The sequence below is a fragment of the Sylvia atricapilla genome, chromosome 10 (assembly GCF_009819655.1).
Source record: "Sylvia atricapilla isolate bSylAtr1 chromosome 10, bSylAtr1.pri, whole genome shotgun sequence".
Taxonomy (NCBI): Eukaryota; Metazoa; Chordata; class Aves; order Passeriformes; family Sylviidae; genus Sylvia; species Sylvia atricapilla.
This window is the reverse complement of record NC_089149.1, coordinates 7186249-7205167: the sequence shown is the minus strand read 5'-3', so window position 1 is coordinate 7205167 and position 18919 is coordinate 7186249. Positions and strand designations below refer to the sequence as shown.

At 36.6% G+C, this 18919-nt stretch overlaps 1 protein-coding gene across 1 annotated transcript; it reads left to right on the top strand.

Moving 5' to 3' along the window:
- The first annotated feature begins 295 nt into the window (after positions 1-295).
- On the top strand, positions 296-18915 carry CCDC39 (coiled-coil domain 39 molecular ruler complex subunit). The gene is made up of 19 exons (XM_066325784.1): positions 296-409; positions 1462-1608; positions 2692-2850; positions 3759-3851; positions 3938-4066; positions 4618-4809; positions 6400-6503; positions 6824-6956; positions 9887-10081; positions 10761-10925; positions 11441-11578; positions 12873-13081; positions 14214-14337; positions 15103-15262; positions 15564-15670; positions 16940-17080; positions 17237-17416; positions 17630-17706; positions 18330-18915. Exons 1-19 carry the CDS (start codon positions 299-301, stop codon positions 18487-18489), a joined length of 2724 nt encoding a protein of 907 aa, XP_066181881.1. The 5' UTR covers positions 296-298; the 3' UTR covers positions 18490-18915.
- Positions 18916-18919: the final 4 nt, after the last annotated feature.

The following is an 18919-nucleotide window of genomic DNA, read 5'->3' as shown; positions in this document are numbered from 1 at the left end:
AAACCTCACGGGTTCCGCGGAGCTGCCCGGGGAATCAGGAGGGCGATCCCCTTGGACCCGCGCACCCGCATCCCCGAGCCCCGCAGGAGGAAAAGTGCGAGTTGTCCGTCTCCTTAGCAAAGCTCCGGTTCTTCTCCTGAAATCCCTCATTTCGCTGCTTTGGAGGAATGTAGCTGCCACTTCTTACGTTATATTTTTCATTAATAATTACAATGGCTGTTTTTATGTAGTTTAAGGTAATAAGCGCTCAACCACAAACAGTAACTTGGCGATTCTAACTCTTGAACAGCTGCTGAAGATGCAAAAGGAAAAAGAGAACCTGCAGAATGAGTTGACCAACTTTCAGGAGCGTATAGAAGCAATGACGTCTCATTTGAAAAACGTGAGACAAGAGATAAGCTTCTCTCAGGTAAATCACCACCTCCAGCAGACCCTTACTGTCAGACAGACCTGTCACTTGAGTATTTCTCTGTGGCTGGCATCTGTATCTATTTTGCCAGCTTTGTTAGAAATTTATTAGGTCTTTATTCTAGGATGTCCAGAGGAAAGAAAAGTTAAACTATGTACCTCAGTGATATTATTTGGTGGTCATTAAGACCATCCAAATTCAAATCACTGTACCTAGAAAAACCCAGGAAAGGTACATTTTAGAATTCTTCCTGAATGGAGACTTTTGTAGATATTAATAATAATTAAAGAAATCATCAAGGAAAACACTAGTATAAGGGGAAAAATTGTAATCTTTATAGTGGTGAAGAATTAGTTGTGAAATGCTGGTGAAGACTTAATTCACAGACATGAAAATGAAGTGAGATGGTTAAGATCTAAGTCTTTACCTACGCTCTGAATTAGCTGACCAAAAGGGCTGGTCTAGATTTCTAAAGAGTCTTGAGACTCTTTAGAAAAGAGACAAAGATTTACACCTTTCAGATAAAATATCCTAAGTGAAACAGTCTTAAGGAATGGAACTTCCCTGCAGCTGAAAAGCTTCTTAATTTTTTTTGCCAGATTCAAGCATTAATTTGAATTAAAGGAAAGAAAAGTTACTCAATCTCCAGACACAGGTATAGGCCAGCAGGGGCCTATGTTCTATGCTGTCTCAGCATAGAACAATAATTTTTTTTTGCTGTACCTCCTGGATCTGATGTAAAGTCACTGCTGATCAAGAGACTAAGGTTTTGATGTTGAAATGTAAAGATTCTGAATCGTGGGTGAAAAAAATCTTTGAATTGAGGTTTTAGGGCTACAGAAGTTTGATCTGTGGATACTTGATACAACGTGTATATATATATAAAAGAATATGTGTATTTGAGACACTAAAATCAAACCAATAAAATTTCTCTAAAAATTCCTTCATTTACATGGTGAAACCATCTCTGACTTGGGATTCAATTGTATTAAAAAGTTTGTTGATGTATGCCTTTTGTTGATTGTAAAATACTGAACTCTATTATTCTGCAGTCTCTTTACAAAGCCAAAGAGAATGAAATTGAAACTGAGCATCACTTTAAAGCCCTTGCTGAGAGAGAATATGGACGTCTCAAAAACGACATTAAACGACTGAAAGATGAGATAGCTTCCTTGAGACAAAAGGAAAGCATTCAAGAAGTAAGGTTTGAAATTTTTGGAAGGGAACACCTATACTGCAAAATCTTATGGCTTGCACATACAGCTACAGTAGCATAAGTCAAGAATAGCTAATTATAATTAAAGCTTATAAACTGTAGGAGATGATCTGGATGGGCTTTTCCCTTTGCAGGCAAGTCGAGTGACACTGAGGATGTTACTGCATAGACTGGTCAAGACTTAGCAAATATTAATTAGATATTGAAAGAATTCTGTTCTTAATGCCAGATACATAGCCACACATCCATTTCACTGTATTTCTAATTCTCACAGGTATTTTCTTAATGGTTTAAAAATCAAATGGTTGGTGGGAAATCTTCTCTACATAAAATAAAATTGGGTCATGTGTTCAAGATCGAAGATTTGGTTTAAGTTACAAAGTAATCTAATGCTACTCTGTAACAGGTGGTCTTCTGGGTTTGGAACTGTCTTCTTTCTATTCATTATTCAATTATTTAATAATATTTAATTATATTAATAATTTAATTATTTAATTATATTGCTTTTAATTTGCTCTTTTTTTTCTTAAGTCTGTTTGTAACCTCCAGTCTCTCAGAATGGGCAGCAGAGTGAAGATATTCACACTGTTCAGCTGGATCTAGATTCTCTCATTTTTGTGTCAGGAAGTCTCTTCACAGTCATGTGAAGAGGTCACATTTGAAAATGGATATGTAAGATAAGGGCCTAATAACTGGGCCTTGATGAGTGAGAGAGAAACTTCATCTTTGGAAGCCTCAGATCAGTTTATTACATGGAACAAATACCCTGCAGAGGGTATATCTTGCCAGAGGCTGACTTTTCTGTTTAAAATTATTTGCATTTTAAATTTGTGGCAACCTGCTGTCTGTTTTTTGTTTTGTTTTGTTTTGTTTTTTTCTTTAAGACTAGAATGTCCAGTAGTATTCCTTAAGTATAATACACAAGCAATAAAAAGGAAAACTGTCAGTTCTGTGGACAGGAGGTGGGTAGACTTGTTACAGTAGCTTGAACTGGTTCCTTCAATAAATATTCAATGGATAGTAGACATTTGATACTGAACCTTTTAATTTCCTCTTCTTTTATTAGAATACTATAAATAAAACCACTAAGAAGCTGGAAAACTTAAAACAACAGATGAACTTGGATGAGGAGCTTCTGGAGAGCTGGCTAAAGGAATTACGTCATATAGATAATGATGCTATTGCAATCCAGAAGTATACACTGCAAGATGAAGGGAAACTAGGAGTAAGTAGAAATGACAGCAATTTTCAGAAATCAAAGGAAGAACCATTTTGAAGAACCACTTGAAGACCTTGTTATGTTATCAAGTCAGATAAAATGAAGACAAGATTTTGTACAACACTGCTTTGAAACTGGTTTCCATTTAGCACAACAGTGCAATGCTATATGAGGCTCATTTTGAAGTTGAGAGAACAGGTTTTGCAATGAGAGACATAATTGAAGACATTAATTGGCTTATTAATGTGGTTAAGATATAAGTTTAAATTTTTTGAGAGGGTGCACAAATAGATAATAAAGTGTAGAAAACAATGCCACTGAATTAAGAGGAGTTTGTTCAAAAATTCACACCAAGTATGGGCAAATAGTGTAGGATTTCCCTTTAGAACTGAATTTATTAATATTGCAGAGAATAAATTACAGCTACTTCAGTAAAGCTACCTGAAATAATGGAAAACATAATCATCTATAGCCACATAAAGAAGAATTCCAGTCAAAAGTTCAGAGTTTATAAGGGTGAGTTCCCAAGTATATTATTAATGTAGAGATAAGTAACCCTCATTATTCTTTTTAGCCTTTAAATAGAGTGAGGAGAAATTTGATTTTTACTCATTAAATACTTAACCAAAAAAACCTTGGTGTACACAAACACTCTCACTGCTGTATGCCAAGGGCACCACACACACATTTACACACAGTGGAGAGTTCTTTTGGCCTTGCTGCAGTTTGGTTTTATGGCCACTTGTATTGACTGAAAATTTGGGAGACTACACTGTCAACTTGTAGTTGACAAGAAAATTGATACCTAAATAGTTTAACCCCTGATTGTAGCAAGGCTTTAAGAATTTATAAAATGTGATCTATTTATTTTCAAACACTTCATTTTCAAATATTTTCATATCCTTTCATTTTAGACATTAACCCTTCAAATAGAAAAGTTGACTGTGGAAGCAAACCAGAAGCGCAGAGCTCTGGATAATGAGCTGACAGAAACCATGACAGCTCAGGTTTGTGCTTAAGGTTCTCAAAGATCCCTTGTTTACTTGTGACATTTTTAACTTCAGAAATCATGGTGGTGCTTTCTTTTAAACAGATGGAGCTTGACAGAGCAGCTGAAGATTTTCGCAGGGTTCATCAAGAAAGGCAAGGAGTGATCAGGCAGTGGGAGAATGCAATTCATCAGATGCAGAAAAGAGATCAGGAGATTGATCAATGTGCTTTGGTAAAACTGCAGTAACTGATCCATATCTGGGGTTTGGGTTTGATGTGGGGGGTTTTTGAGGTTTGTTGTTTTTTTTTTTTTTTTTAAACATCAAAACTGCAGTATAATTTTCTGGGTAGCTAATGTTTTATTTAACCTTTCAAAATGCACAATTTTCACTGAGTAGCTATAAATCTGTCAGGTAAAGTAAGCGTCATTAATGCTGGTAATTTTCCTGTTTAATTTCATCTGGTTCAAGTCCACCTGAAGTTTTGCTTAACTGTTTTTTTTCCCCTCAATTCAATCAATCAAGAATTATTTTATTTTCCTAAAGAGTTTACAGTGTCTTTTTGTTTTTAAGTTATTGGAATATTTCAGAAGTTTCCAGTCCAAAGCCATTGTAGTGTTTGGCGTGATGTATCCCTGGAATAAAGTAATTTTAAGAACGATAACTGAGCTGTCTCAGAGCAGATAGTAATCATAATAGGAATTGATCTTCTGGTTGTACCCTTGATTAATCAAACACATCTTAACTAATGCAAGCAAATCTAAAAAAGTTCTTATCCTGATAGCTAATTGCAGAAATAAAACAGGAGATCCGAAACAAAGAAATTTTGCTGAGAGAGAAGACTACCTTTTTGGTAAATGAAACTGTTAATAATATGGAATATGAAAAGAAAATCCTTTCTGCTGAGCGGGAAGCAAACAACCTCCGAAAGGAGTTCCAGGCTCAGGATACTCGCAGGACTCAGCTGCAGGATGAGGTAAGGGAAAACAGACTGAAACTGTAACTGAGCACCAGATGGAGGAAATACACAAATAGCATTTCCTTTTCTCTGGTTTTATACTAGCAACAAAACGTTGCTTTTCTCAGCCAATGCCTGTTTATTGGGATCTGAACCCTCAACTAGATCCTGTCATTGAGAGTGATGAAAAGATTGGAATGTGTTCTCTGTTGTGTAGGTGTAAAATAGATGAATTTTCTCTTAAATGATCTAACACTGTTAGATGCCTCAGGAGGCGTCTTTCCTTTAGCATATAGACTGCAGTATTGTATAAAGAGAGAAATCTCTTCTAGACTCCAGACAGTTCCTGTCCCATGTTCCCAGAAGTGTGTGTTGATGGCCTGGTATTCAGGTTACAATTCCTGGGGAAAACACCCAGTGCTTTCCCCTGGCTTTCTAATCAAGAGGCAGTAGGACAGGGCTGCCCTCTGAACAAGCCATGCTTGATACTGTCCATACTGAATCTACACTTAAATCTGGGAATGAGCTGCACTGCTTAATTACTTAAATGCCTGTAGAAATATTTCTAAGAAGTAATTCAAGTTTCATGGCTTTGCTGAGAAGGAATTCACTTGTATTACCTGAGTAAGTTTTTTCTTAACAAGAAAATGGTAACACTGGGGTACTCAGCAAGCTCAGTGATTTTTGAAAAACCCTGCCTCTGCTGTTGCCTTAACTTTGGATAGCTTTTCTGTAGCAGGTGGTTCATAGATTGATCTCCTAATTAAACTGTAGGTACCTCAAACAAGGTGTAGGCTATTAGATTACTCTATAATTCATGCAAGCTTGAGGGTTTGTAGAATTAGTTGGTTTTCATCTCAAGCTGTGAGATTCTGGCTTGAAGTTTTTTCACAATTAATACTCTGTGATGGCACAATAGAATAGTCTCCCCTAATTAGAACATCTGTGGGATGCATGTGAGAAACAAGGAAAGAAGAAGACAGTTCAGCCAACAACTTTTGACCTCTAAGAAACCTGCTGTACATGCCCTTGATCAGTTTTCTTCATCTGTGAGAGTGAAAACAATTGAACTTAGGCTATTAAGAGATACTGTGAAGATGAAAAAGCTACTGATTGTAAAGTATTCCTATCCTATTTAATGAGTGTATGCTGTCATGTATTTTTTTACCATATTAAATATCTGTGTATTTTTGCCACAGTGATATCTTAACCAAAATAATTTTATGTATCCAGCAAAGTTTCACATAGATAGAAATGTTTATTAGATATATAAGGTTATCCATGCAAACTCAGCTGTGCATTATAGAACATGGTTCCACTCATACAGATGCTGTTGGGCAAGAATTACAGCTCATAACACCTCCATAATTCATTCTATGTTCTTAATTATTATTATTTTTTCCCAGTACTCACACTGTGTAATTAGTCTATTGAATTTACTAGCTGGGCAAATTTACAGTTCTTCAGAATTTGCAGCACTCCTCATTTGGAAAGCACTGTTTAAAAGTAATGGAATACTGTCCAATAAATAGGAAAATATAATTTAAAATATCTTAACATGTACCAAAGTGAATAAGAGCTTGCTTGCTCGATTCTGTAATTTATTAGCTGCAGGCCTTGAAATCCATTGTGAACAGAACTGCTTCTGATCTAGAGTCTCTGAGAACAGAAATAACCATTCTGAAGAAAGAAATTCAGGAAAAACAAGCCAGGTAAGAAACAGACCTTTAAAATAACATTTGTAAGGATTAGTAATACAACCAGATCCCTGAGATAGAAAAGGACCTTAAATAATGTTAATGACTGAAACCTCCAACTTTCTGTTCTTTGTGTCCTGCATAGATTAGGCACTAGGCCATTTTGGCAAAATACTCCTGGTAATCCTTGTTTTTACAGGGTGGTGGAAAAAAATCAGGGCCTTGCTTTACATAGGTTGAATTTTAGATTGAGCCAACTGCTCAGTCAGATTTGGTGTTTCCTTTTGGTAGCATCGTCTAGGCAACCTACATTTAACTTCTGTCATTTTGTGTAGCTTAAAACTTCTCAATGAAAAAAATGAAAGTCTTTCTTGTAAACTGAAGCTTGCCATTGAGGAGACACTCAGTGCAGAAGAGAAAGCTTTGAGGTTAGAAGAAATATTGAAAGAAGAAGAAAAAAGTGTTGAGGTAAAATGTTTTTCATGGTTTCTAGAAATGAGGAGTCATTTGTATTTGCAAGCTTTATGTTTTAAAATTATCCCCCTTAATTTTAAAATTTTCTGTTAAAATTAAATAGAAGTATTGAAATTACATTTAACTATTTCATCAAATACTGAAGTAAGTGTGAGAAAGTGAGAAAACTGTGCTGAGAAAACTGGAGGAAAATAAATGATCCTAGTAATTCCAGCTGTATTAGTTCAGGATACTGATACCCATCAATAAGGTTTTTAAAGATTGAGAATACTGTCAAGATGGCTTTTCAGTATCACTGCCACCAAAAACTTCTTGACTCTAGTAAAACACCACCAAAATTTGTAAACCTGCAAAGAGCAATTTTGGCAAACAGTTTAAAAATATTTAGAAATCTTTTAATCAGATTTGGCTGACCTGATCTGCTCCTAATTTTGTTAATTCTACTGAAAGATACTCTGACACATCTAACTTGTGGACTGTTAAATAATTACTGGCTCACTTTAGATTAATTTTCTGAATAAAGATTTTGATCTGGGAAATGGCATATACAAGCTATACTAAGGTGACTGTTTTTTTAACATGCCTAATAATACTTCTACAAAATTAAAAACCCACTTCTTAGGTTGCAAATTAAGTATAGGGAAAAATTCATTATCATCTGCTTAGCTGTAAAGAGCTTTTGAATAAATGCAGTGTTGTAATGCAATCTTCTGAACTTTCCTACATTTTGGGAAATGCTTTTACTGCTTTGTCATTTTGCTACTAATTCTCTTAAAGTATTTTCACTACTTAGCTTCTGACTGATCATGACAGAAATATTCTTTCACATTTTGCTGGAAAGCTGAGCACTGGAGATGCAGAGGCTTTCATTGCTCTAGAATGACCAGGTTAAATTAATGTGACAGCAGGTGTCCCACACGACTGACAACAAAGCTGTACCTCTGCCTGCTCTTTCATACCACTGTATGCTCTTTCTTTTTCTTCCCTATTTTGTGTTTCCTAGAGCATGCATGTGAAATAATGCCTTGCAGTAGATTGAATGTAATTTTTCAAACTTTTTAACTCCACAGGCATTAATGACACATTTATAATATACTTCCAGAAACTAGAGACGAGATGTCTTTCCTTTATAGAGAGTTTCTTAAATTACAGGCCTTACTGTTTTGGCTTTTCAGATAATTTAAAAACAAGTAATGGTGTAGCATTTCATTAAAATGAAAACCTTCTTTTCTTCCCCTTAAGACAGTTTCCAGGGTGGCAGAAGCCTTAGCAGGGTTTCTTTGCCCATGTCTGTGGTGGATAACCTAAGATGACATTGAGCTTGGCAGCTCCACAGCTGCAGGGGAATATTTTAGCTAGGATGAACTGTTCTTGAACAATGTCTGTAATGTATTAGTCAGAAGCCTCCCTTCCATCACCATTAGACACACATGGCTATTTGCTGCATCTCTTAATTTACTGTGAAGAGATATTTACAGGAACAATGTGGATGAAATGTCAATGTTTTGCTCTCTAGTTCTGTGGTACTTCTCCCTCTTCAGTTTGTGGCAAAACACTGTTGCACAGTGAGGCTTATTGAATATCTTATCTCTGTTAATAACCTTACTTAAAGGGAGAACAACCATTTCTGTTAAATAAATTAATTTAGATATGCAATAAAGACACCATGAAGTGAAGGTCAAATCATGATCCAGTGTCAGTGGATGAATTTATCATTGTCATTAGCTTCAGAAATACAGCTCAGCATTTGGCACGTGCTTAAAACCCAGTTTGCTTCCAGAAGAAAATTCTTTTGTTCAAGCATGATGCAAAGCCAACTGACATGTGCCACAGTCCATAATAATTTCATATTAAACTTACACTTGGCCTTTTACATCCTGAGTTTTCAATTTGGAATTGCACTTACAACAAGTTCAACTACAAAAGGATTCTCTTGGTAGAATGTGCAATGTGATTACAAACCCTTAGAGAAGGCATTAAATTATCTTTCACCATTATTTAAGCCAGCAAAATGGTTACATACATATTAAATCCAGAATAAGCACATTGTTAATATCAGTGTAGAGAAGTGAGTTCTCAGGTGTTTTGCATATTGATTTAAATGTACATCTGTACCAGACTTGAGCTAAATGTAAATGAGTCCTTTTGAACAGGAAGGGGAAATCACATCGCTTGTTTTAGGATGTACCTCACAGGAAACTGGCATGCTAAATGGCCTCAGCTTTGGAAGGTCTTTGGCTACTTGCGTGGGAGAGGTGGAAGAAGGAAGGAAAATAATAAAATCGTTTTCCTTATTAGGATTATAAAAAGAAAATAATCTCAATTTTCATTGTTTTCAGTCCATTTCAGTTTACCTGAAATATTCAGCATTGATTTTTATCCTACTAAATTCCCATTTCCTGCACTGATTTAGATGTTAATGGCAACTTACCTCTGAGAAAAAGGAAGTGATTTTAGAAAGTGTAATTTTTCAGAGTTATTCCACCTTAGATAAACACACATGTACATATATGTGCACACACAGTGTAACAAGATTTAACAAACCATTGCAAAGCTTTGCATTATATTCCTCAAATATTCACGGATCCTGGAGGCAGGAAGGAGGTTTTTCAAAAAGAATGACAGGAATTTAGTTTTCTGAAAGGCTGAAAAGAGTAACATTCCTATAACTGGGAAAAGAATTCATGTAATTGTGGGGTTGGATTAGATTTTTTAAAAATTAATAAAAAGCATTACTTTCTCTTTAAGTCAAATACCTTTTTTTTGCCAACCATTTTGAAAATTTACAAAATTCTGGGTTCATATTAATGGATATAGTAATAACATTTTTTCTATATATGATTAATAAAAACATATAATGTCTCAGAAATTAGTTCTGATGTGATTAATTACTTCTTTCTTCTACTTGATCAATTTGTCACCAGGAAAAAGAAAATGAAATGAGACAGTTAAAGGAGCTACTTTTCAAGAAGTCTCAGGAGTTAAAAGTGCAGAGTGATAAGGAGAAGATTGTTCTGGCAGAAATTGAGGGAGGTCAAAAATCACTTAAAAATCTCAAGAGTCGACTGCGCAAACTGGACACAGAGCTGTTAAAACAACAAGAATTAATATATAACCAGGTAAAATATTACTCTATGTTCATACTGTGATTGTTTCTTGAGCCTACTGATAGCACATTGCTTAAATTCTGTAACCTTTAACACTTTTCCATTTTAGAAATGGTATGCAAGATCATTTGAAGTGTGCATTTATTGCTGTTTCTAGATGTACAGATAAAATTGAAATCACTGAAACTTGCCAAAGTATCACGTACATTTTGCACTTGTGTGTTTCATTGTTTTTTGGATCTGCTGCTTTTCCCACTAATTCCTAAAATCCATTCTTTACTTTGATCCCTCTGAACCACAGACACCTCAGGGTATATTTTTGAAGCAATACAAGAGGTACATGCCAAAATCCTGTTATTTACTAATTGGATTATATGCATATTTCCTATGCACCACTTTGAAATTTTGCTCTTTTATATCAGCATCCACTGGTAGCAACAAGATGGCAACTGCATTGTAAGCCTCCCTCCAGCAGCCTCCAGTGCTGAGTGTGCTTTGTTACTCTTCTAGAAGATTACCCCAAACCATCACTGCTCATCAGTCATCTAAGATATTTTGCTAATGAGGTCTAAAAGCCAGAAACTATTATAAAAACAATAGCTTAATTGGGTGACTGTCCTAAAGCCAACATTTAGATCCAAGTTTATTGCTTATCTCAGACTATTAATTCTCTTCAAATTTATTTTAACAGGATTTTTATATTCAGCAAATACAGAGACGGCTGTCACGGTTAGAAGGGGAGGTTAATTCAGATGAAAAAGAAGTTTTGGAAGGAAAAGTTGCTGAACTTAAGAAAACCTTAGAAGAAAAGAAAAAGGCATATGATGTGCTACAGTCACTGTACAAGAAACTTCAGGTAACTTCCTTAGATTGAGTCTTAGTAATTAAGAATTTGGTATTAGACTAAAGGGAATCTGACCTTTGTGTAACCCATGTGGAAAACTTCATAAATTCCCTATAACTTCTAGAAGAATGGATTATTACTGCCCAAGTGAGACACCTTAGCATGAAGACAAGCTTCCAATGTTGGAAAGACAAGCTGAGCTTTCATCAACATGTGACTCAGTGCTTGCAGATGTCTGAGTTTGTCATTAGGCCCATGCAGAAATAGGAGAATGCTGTTTTGTAAAGCTATTACTTTTATAGTTTTCATAAATTTGTAAGTACAGTTGCATTTAAAGCTGTCCAAAGTCCCCATGCAGCACTCTGCATGAGGTCATGCCAAGCAGTTTGCAGAGCAGCATACTGGACATATCATGATGATGGTTCCTGGTTCCAGGACTTAAATATATCTAATTTAAAATTAACTGGTAGCTTTTGTTGCAATTTACATTCACTGAAATAAGGTCAATATAACTTATTTTGAAACAGAATGATATCCAAATCACCAAGAGAACAATTGATAAGACAAGAGAAGAAACAAGTGGTTTGATAGTGAAGATAGAAGAACTAACTCTTTTCAATGAGAGATCACTTCAGGAGTTAAGAAAAGCAAAACACCTTAAGCAGGTACAGTATTTTGCAGCTTTACTAATACAGGCCACTTGTTTGTTTGGAGTGTCATCTTCCACAGTGCTACATCATTACATCCATAAGTACACTTTCTACAGTTTGCTAATTTACACTTCTTTCCTAAACTTTGAAGTCATCTTCCTCACTATCATCTTACTAGGAAAAGTGTTGTTTCTCCTCCCTACACAGCATAAAGTTTGATGAAGTATCAATTTAATCCCTCATTAGTTATACCACAATATCCACCAGGTCAGTGGATGTTGGGGTTTTTCCCCTGAGAAACAATTACCTTTAAAACAGAAAATATATTTACTGTTCAAGGATGTCTTTACATAACACCGAATTTTTACTCTCAATCTGTGATGCCTACTAATAAGTTTGGCACAGAATTGCTATTAAACTGTAAGCATTTTTTTCTAACAGATGGCTGGAATTGATTTCTGTTCCAGTTTATGGAATTCGAAACAATGTGTAAATCCTTTTCTCACATTTTTATAAGCAGAAAAACACAGTTGCCACTCCTCCAGTTATTGCACAAGTTTTTTTCTGCAGTAAGCTTTAGCCTTCCTAAAGGAGGCACTAACACAGAAGAAAAAAGCAGAGTCTGAGTAACAGGGGAAAGAGTTTTGCCTTTGACTTAGCTGGTGCAGTTCCTCCTCAGTGAAAAGCCTTTCCCTAAACATGGAACTTTTTTGGGGGAATGAAATTCAGGGGAACAAAAAAAAGCTGATGACCTAAAAGCACTCAGATAAAAATTGATCGAGTTGGAATCATATGAGACTTTAAAAGAATGATTTAGGGTATTTGCATGTTAATGAGGTTCACCACTTGCTGCTTTTCATAAGCTTTGCTATATACAATTTTTGCTCATGTAAGAACATGATTTTCAGACAGAATCTACAGAATCCATAATATACTCCAAGACAGTTTCAATGGTTCAAGTGAGATATTAACTGCTCCAGAAAGCTTCTTCTAAGGTCTCTTATTTTATTTGAAACCACTTAAACTGAAAAAGTTGTAGAAGGAAAAGTCTAATAACCCAAAACTGAGCCTGAATTAGAAATTCTGATGAATTTGTATAACACCATTCAGGAAACAATCTACTCCTGTCACAGTCGCTGTATGTTGGCAAATGAGAAAATGACAAGATTTTTAAGTGCAGAACAAAATGAGTCTTACAGTTGCTTATATATTAAAGGTAAAATAATGAATAAATATTAACTTACTAAATTATTAACGATCTTAATTAAAACAATAATTTCTTATTTTGATACCATTTGGCACTTACTAGGAGATGATGGTTGAAGATAATCTCTTAAAAATAGAACTGAAGCGCCTTCAAAATACTCTGTGTAATAAAGCAGAGAAAGTTCTAACACTAGAAAAACAACAATTGGAGTTAAAGAAAGTCATAGCAGAAAGATCTGAGGAAATCAGGATCCATAAGGCAATGCTGGATTCCCAGATAAGACTGCTGGATCAGGAACGACATCGCTTGAGGTAACTGGTCTTATGGAAATTAAACTTGCAGCTTTGATGGAGTGCATTTTTTATATGGACTTTCTAAAAAGAGAAGCTTTTTACCCAGCTTCACCATTAGAGAAATGGAAGATTAAATAAATCTTGCTCAAAGTTATCTACCAAGACAGTTGAGGCCAGCGAGACACCCATCTGTGACCCCCAGGCTTTAACCCCTTGGTGAAGAGATCAGTGGCCTTGCTGTGAGTGAGGAGCCTCAGCAGAAGTGGGAGGAAACCTCAGCCACAAACATCTTCTTACAGTAAACACTGTGTAATTCTGCCTTTTCTAAATAATCTGATATGTGAAACCATGTTGTCTGGAGGTATGCCAAAGTATATGAAACAGAAAAGTTGCTTTTGGAAGAGAGTTTACTCCCAGCTGCTTGATAAAATTGTAATTTCTTTGATTCAAACAGTAAGACTGGTTTGCTTTGTTTGCTTGGGTTTTTTCTTCTTTTTAACTAATGAGCTTTCCATTATATATCCTATATAACAAATTGCATCTTACTAATTACATATGCATCCTCTTATAAAGCAATGACATAGAAATAACATTTCCCTCCTGTAATAATCAAAGTATCTGGGATGGTTTTAGCCCTAAAATGCCAGTATCTAAATTCAGCCAAAGATGAAAACTTCAGCAGCTGTCTTGCCCTGCTGAGCACACCCCTCACAGTGGGAATTAGTGATTTGGTGTGGCTGAGAGCACAGACTGTGGCCCTCTTCCTTTGACATCACCCAGCTGCTGGACACTTCCACACTGTGTGATCTGGGGCTGTTCCTGCTGTCCCTCACACTCATCCTGCAGGGGGAATCAGCAGGGGCAGCTCTGAGAGTGAGTCCAAACCTGGGACTGTGGGGAAAGGACTGTGGCACAGTGGTGCAGTGATTTGTGATGTGCAAACAGAATTGACTCCATTTAGAAGGCACACAGGTAACCAGAACAAGGGATGTTTGTGGCTGGGAGAACACACAGAAAAAACTACCAAGACCTGTAGCAGCACAACTCCTGGTACAGGCTGCTGGAATAACACCAGAAATGTAAGCTGCCCACAAAACACTACCAGACCAACACTTTCTCAACCCATTTATTTTCTCCCCAAACAAATCAGTGCTGAATTCCAAGATCGCCTATGGAGAATTGATAAACTGAAACGCAGATACGAAATTTTTACTCTTTCCATGATGCCACCTGAAGGAGAGGAGATGAAAAGTCAGGCCTACTATGCAATTAAGGTATTTTATCAGTATCATTCATTCTAATTTAATTATTAGAGCTATAGATTTCCCATGGCTCTTAGACAACCTCCTTGCCTACTGCCTACTTTGAGTCTAATTGTTTCATGTTATCTGACACCATTGGTTATTTAAATGTAATAAAATAATTTCACAAGAATTTATGTGGAGCCTTAATTCTGAGCAGTTTGAAAACTTCACTTTAGTGCTCATTAATTCACAAGTACACAAGAATTACTGGTCAAGTGATAATCCACTATCAACTGGAATTTCACATGACCTTAAGTTCTTCTACCTGTCAGAGTTATTTTCAAGTATTCATTTTACCATAAGGGGTTTATACCTTGAAGAATGTCTGCTTTCCCTTTTCACTTTACAATCACCTATGTACACTTCAGCTTTTCACAGGAAATAAGAGAGAATCAGTCTTTATCCAAAATGCAAAACCCTGGTTCTTGAACAAAAATTTGTTTATTTTGATCTCCAAAAATTCTCTGATTTCCTGTTAAATCAACACACTTCCAGCTCAGAGCTTGGCTCTGAAGTTCTTCTTTTTCCTACTCTTAAATGTTAAAATTTCTTAATGATGGTATTTATGCTACTGTGAGATCCAGGACAGCAGAAGACCCTCTGTAGAAGCCATGTGGTCATTGTGGGTATATAAAATAACCCCTAAATATTGCTGTATAATAAATATTTTCTGTATAATCATCTTAATATTTTCAGTATGTCTGCAGTCACATTAAATATTGGGTTTGCTTTCAGGCTGCACAAGAAAAGCAAGCACTTCAACAAGAAGGTGATGATTTGGATGCAAAGATCTGCAAAGCTCAAAAAGAAATCATAGCTATGGAAAACAGTTTGTGTGTAGTTAAAAACTGGAACAAAAACTACAAAAACTCTTTCAAGGCAGCCCCTGAGACAAGTATGTGAAGTAGAAATTAGATAGAAAATAGAACTTAATTCTAAATAATACTCATTATTTACCTTTTGTGCCCTCTGCTGGCTCTGGAACCAGTAGCTTTTAAATCATTCTCCCCCATGAAGTCTGTTACTTTTTCACAGTGATTTGGAATTAGTAGGAGAGTATTTAAAAACCCCTCAGACCTTGAGGCACTGAAATACTGCCAACAACAATACAGTAATATTCTGAAATGCTGGTATATTCAAGTGAAAATTGAGTTGTTTGCACAGCAATAATGCTGCTTCATTGTTTGGGATCACAGGTGAGGAACTTGAGGAAAAACTGAAATTAGAACAGAACAAAAAGGATGCTGATGAAAAATACAGAAAAAAGCAAAGACGGATCAAGGAACTTCAGGAAAATCTCCAGGTAAAATACAAGTGAGGTTCCAGTCAGACAAGACTGCAGCTAAATCCATGTAGCTAAATCCATGCAAGTCATCCTAGAGGAATAATTGGAAATTGTGCTACAATTTTTTTCTGCCCTTTTATGAAGATAGGATTTTTAGAAGGCTCTACATCCCCTTTTAAAAATTAGTGATTATTTGAATCTTCTTGAATCACACCAAAACTTCAGGTGTTTAGTCTCATACAGCTGGAATTTTCAGAATCCCACATGCACTGACAGCTGCTGTTCTGGCAGCCACTAAAGCAGCATGTGCAGCACTCCACCATTGTACCATCCTGGCCAGCACTGCAGATTAAAATCCACACAGGTGGGGACCTCTAGCATCTACATCTCAGGATTTTTCTGGAACAGATTCATTTTTATTAGCACTGAGGGTGCTTCAGTTAAACAGGATTAAATTAGCTGACTTGCAATTTAGAAGGCTGAGCACTAAATGTAGACAAACAAGAACTTGTGTTTTCAGGCTCCATAGCAAGGAGTCACTTACGGCTCTGCTGGTTATCAAAAAGCCACTTGGACCTTAAGAAAGAGGAACACTTATTTCTGATATGTGATATTTGTTATAATTTTATTAGGCAGAAGAAAGCAAAGGCACATGGTCATATTTTACATGATTGTTCTAAGCCCTGAGTCACTGCCTACAGTCAACAATCATTCCTATTGCTTTTTCTAGCAGCACAGGACATAGCTCTTATTTCAGAGATGTTATTTGTTAAGGTAAAGGGACACAGATCTTCATCAGGGAGTAAGTCCTGGGATATAATAAGGTGTTAGAGCAAACCCATTCCTGCCTTCTAATTTTTTTAAGTTTTATTTATTTTAAAAACCCAGCTGCCCTTATGGAGCTGATTTTATTCATTCCAGTCAAAGGTATCCCTCTTCTCCTACAGGACACAATGTTGGGGTTTTTTTAGGATAGCTTGCACTAGTATGTTGGTAGGATGCCAAGTAAATAGTTTGTAGCCACTGAGATACATCTGAAAAGACATACCTGTAACTTCATTAACAGTACCTTTAAGAGATGTAAATTACCTGGAAGTTTCTTTGTCCAGGTCCGTATCCAACAAACAGTTGGACTGGCAGAAAGTTTCAAGTTAACATTAGCACTAATTGCTTGCGCTACATTTAGAAATAAGTACTAATGACAAGAGACCCTTCCACAAATACAAAAGGTGAAAGGATACCAAACCTGCTTCATAAACTAATATTACTGTTCAAATGAATTTGCAGACTATGCAACAACACTTCGATATAATACAGAAGCAGCAGGCCCTCTTTGAAGAGCAGAAGAAGGCAAAACAAGCTCTTGTTTTTCAGCTGAAGAAAGACATTGCAGAACAGAAGCCAAAACTAATGAGGGTCATAAAACAGGTTTGTGTGTTTATTGATGAGAACTTCTAACTTTATAGTGATAGTCAGTAGTGTGGGTTATCTCCATGGGTTAAACTGTGTGGTTTTCATGTAGCAGGTTTCTGAAAAAGTGTTGTATTTTCATAAGAATAATGCTTTAAAAATATCTGTGTTAAGTGTTCCAAACTATCCAGAGAAATTCTGGCTCAGAGAGAGGATGGGGAAGAAACAGTGGAAGACAGAGACATTCATGTTCGTGAACTGAAAGGCTTCAACAGAACCATCGACCAAGTGATTGCTGATGTTCTAGAAGCAAATCCTGGTTTAACTGCAGCCTTTCAAATGTACTTTGACAAGGTGAGCTTTCCAGTTAACTGCCACCAAAATTTTGAGAGAGAATTCCAGCCTGTTTCCTGAGTGTCTCTCCAGGACAACACACAATATGGGAAAACAGGGAAGTGTTCACCTGCTTTCAGCATCTCTTCAAATGCCAAGAACTATAAATGCTCCTGATATCCCAATGCTATTATACAACCATCTGATCAACTTGTTTCTTTTCGAATTTTCTAGTATGATTTGGAGCTTCCTACACCTGCTTCTCCCAGTAAAACTCCTCAGTCCTTACAGAGCTCACTACCTCCTACCAGGTAAGTTCTAACATTCTTGGGTTGCTTTGAGGTTTTTTAAAGATCAAGTTTAAACAGCAAAATTAGTCCCTGACTGGAGGAATTTATTCTTGAAGGTCATCTCAACTGTCTTTTTGCTGAACTCTATAAAAACTTTCTCCTTACTCTGTACTTTAAGTTACTACATTTTACTAGCACATGAGGAAGTTTACTTCAGCAGCCATCACAGTTTAGCAAACCCAATAATTACAGAATAATTACATTTACTTTTGTTTACTGTGCTCTAACTAAAAAAAAAAAGGTGGTTTCATGTTATAAAAGCATGATTTTGAGCCACATTTTACACTTGGTAGTGTGAACATCCCTTCCTAATTAAATGAAGAAGATTTTGATGCTTTTACTGGTATCATCTTCCCCTGTTCAAGGAATTCTCAAATAGAGCCTGTGCCATGCTGACCCAGTTATGACCCAACATCCCCTGGGGTTACTGAAGCCATTTAGTGGTGGTGGCTCCAGACATCTTTTTGGAGGTTTCACCTGGAATGAACATGGCTACTGTGTGGCTTCCTTCTGAGCCACCCTTGTCAGCTCTGTTTTAGATGCAGAGATTTCTGTATCCCAATTGGTAAATTTTTGTCTTTCAGATGCCTCTGTAGAGAAACATCAGCCTGTAGTCAGGCTTCATCAGCCAAAATCGTGCAGCTGACCTTGCCTATGCCCACCCCGGAGGAAGCAGCAGCTCTTGGCTCACAGCCATCCAGCAGAGACAGCACCTCTGGCATCTCTACACGCAAGAAGCCTTAAGTCAAGTTTTGAAGGCCACACTAGTTGAGATTTATCAATTTTTGCAACTTGTATTCCACGGAGTTACCTGGAAAACTTGCAGCTGAAGTACAGTGGTCCTTGTGTAGTTCTGCCACCCACCTTGGCAGATCTCCCTGCAAACTGTGTAACCTTTTCTTCAGCAACACAGCTGCTGCCTCCAAGTGCTTCTAAAGCAAATCCCCACCAAAGCTCAACCCCACGTGAGCTTACCTAGACAATAAATGGTGTTGCAAAACTTGCTCTTCTACTTCAAGTTGGGTTTTTGGGTGTTTTTTACATTACTCTTAGAGAACATGCAATACACTTGCCTTCACAGACACGGCAGGGTTCCATGGAGTAGAGAGCATGTGTAACAGTGCACCAGGATAAAACATCCCAGCAACATTCACAAAAACCCAGACACAAAAAA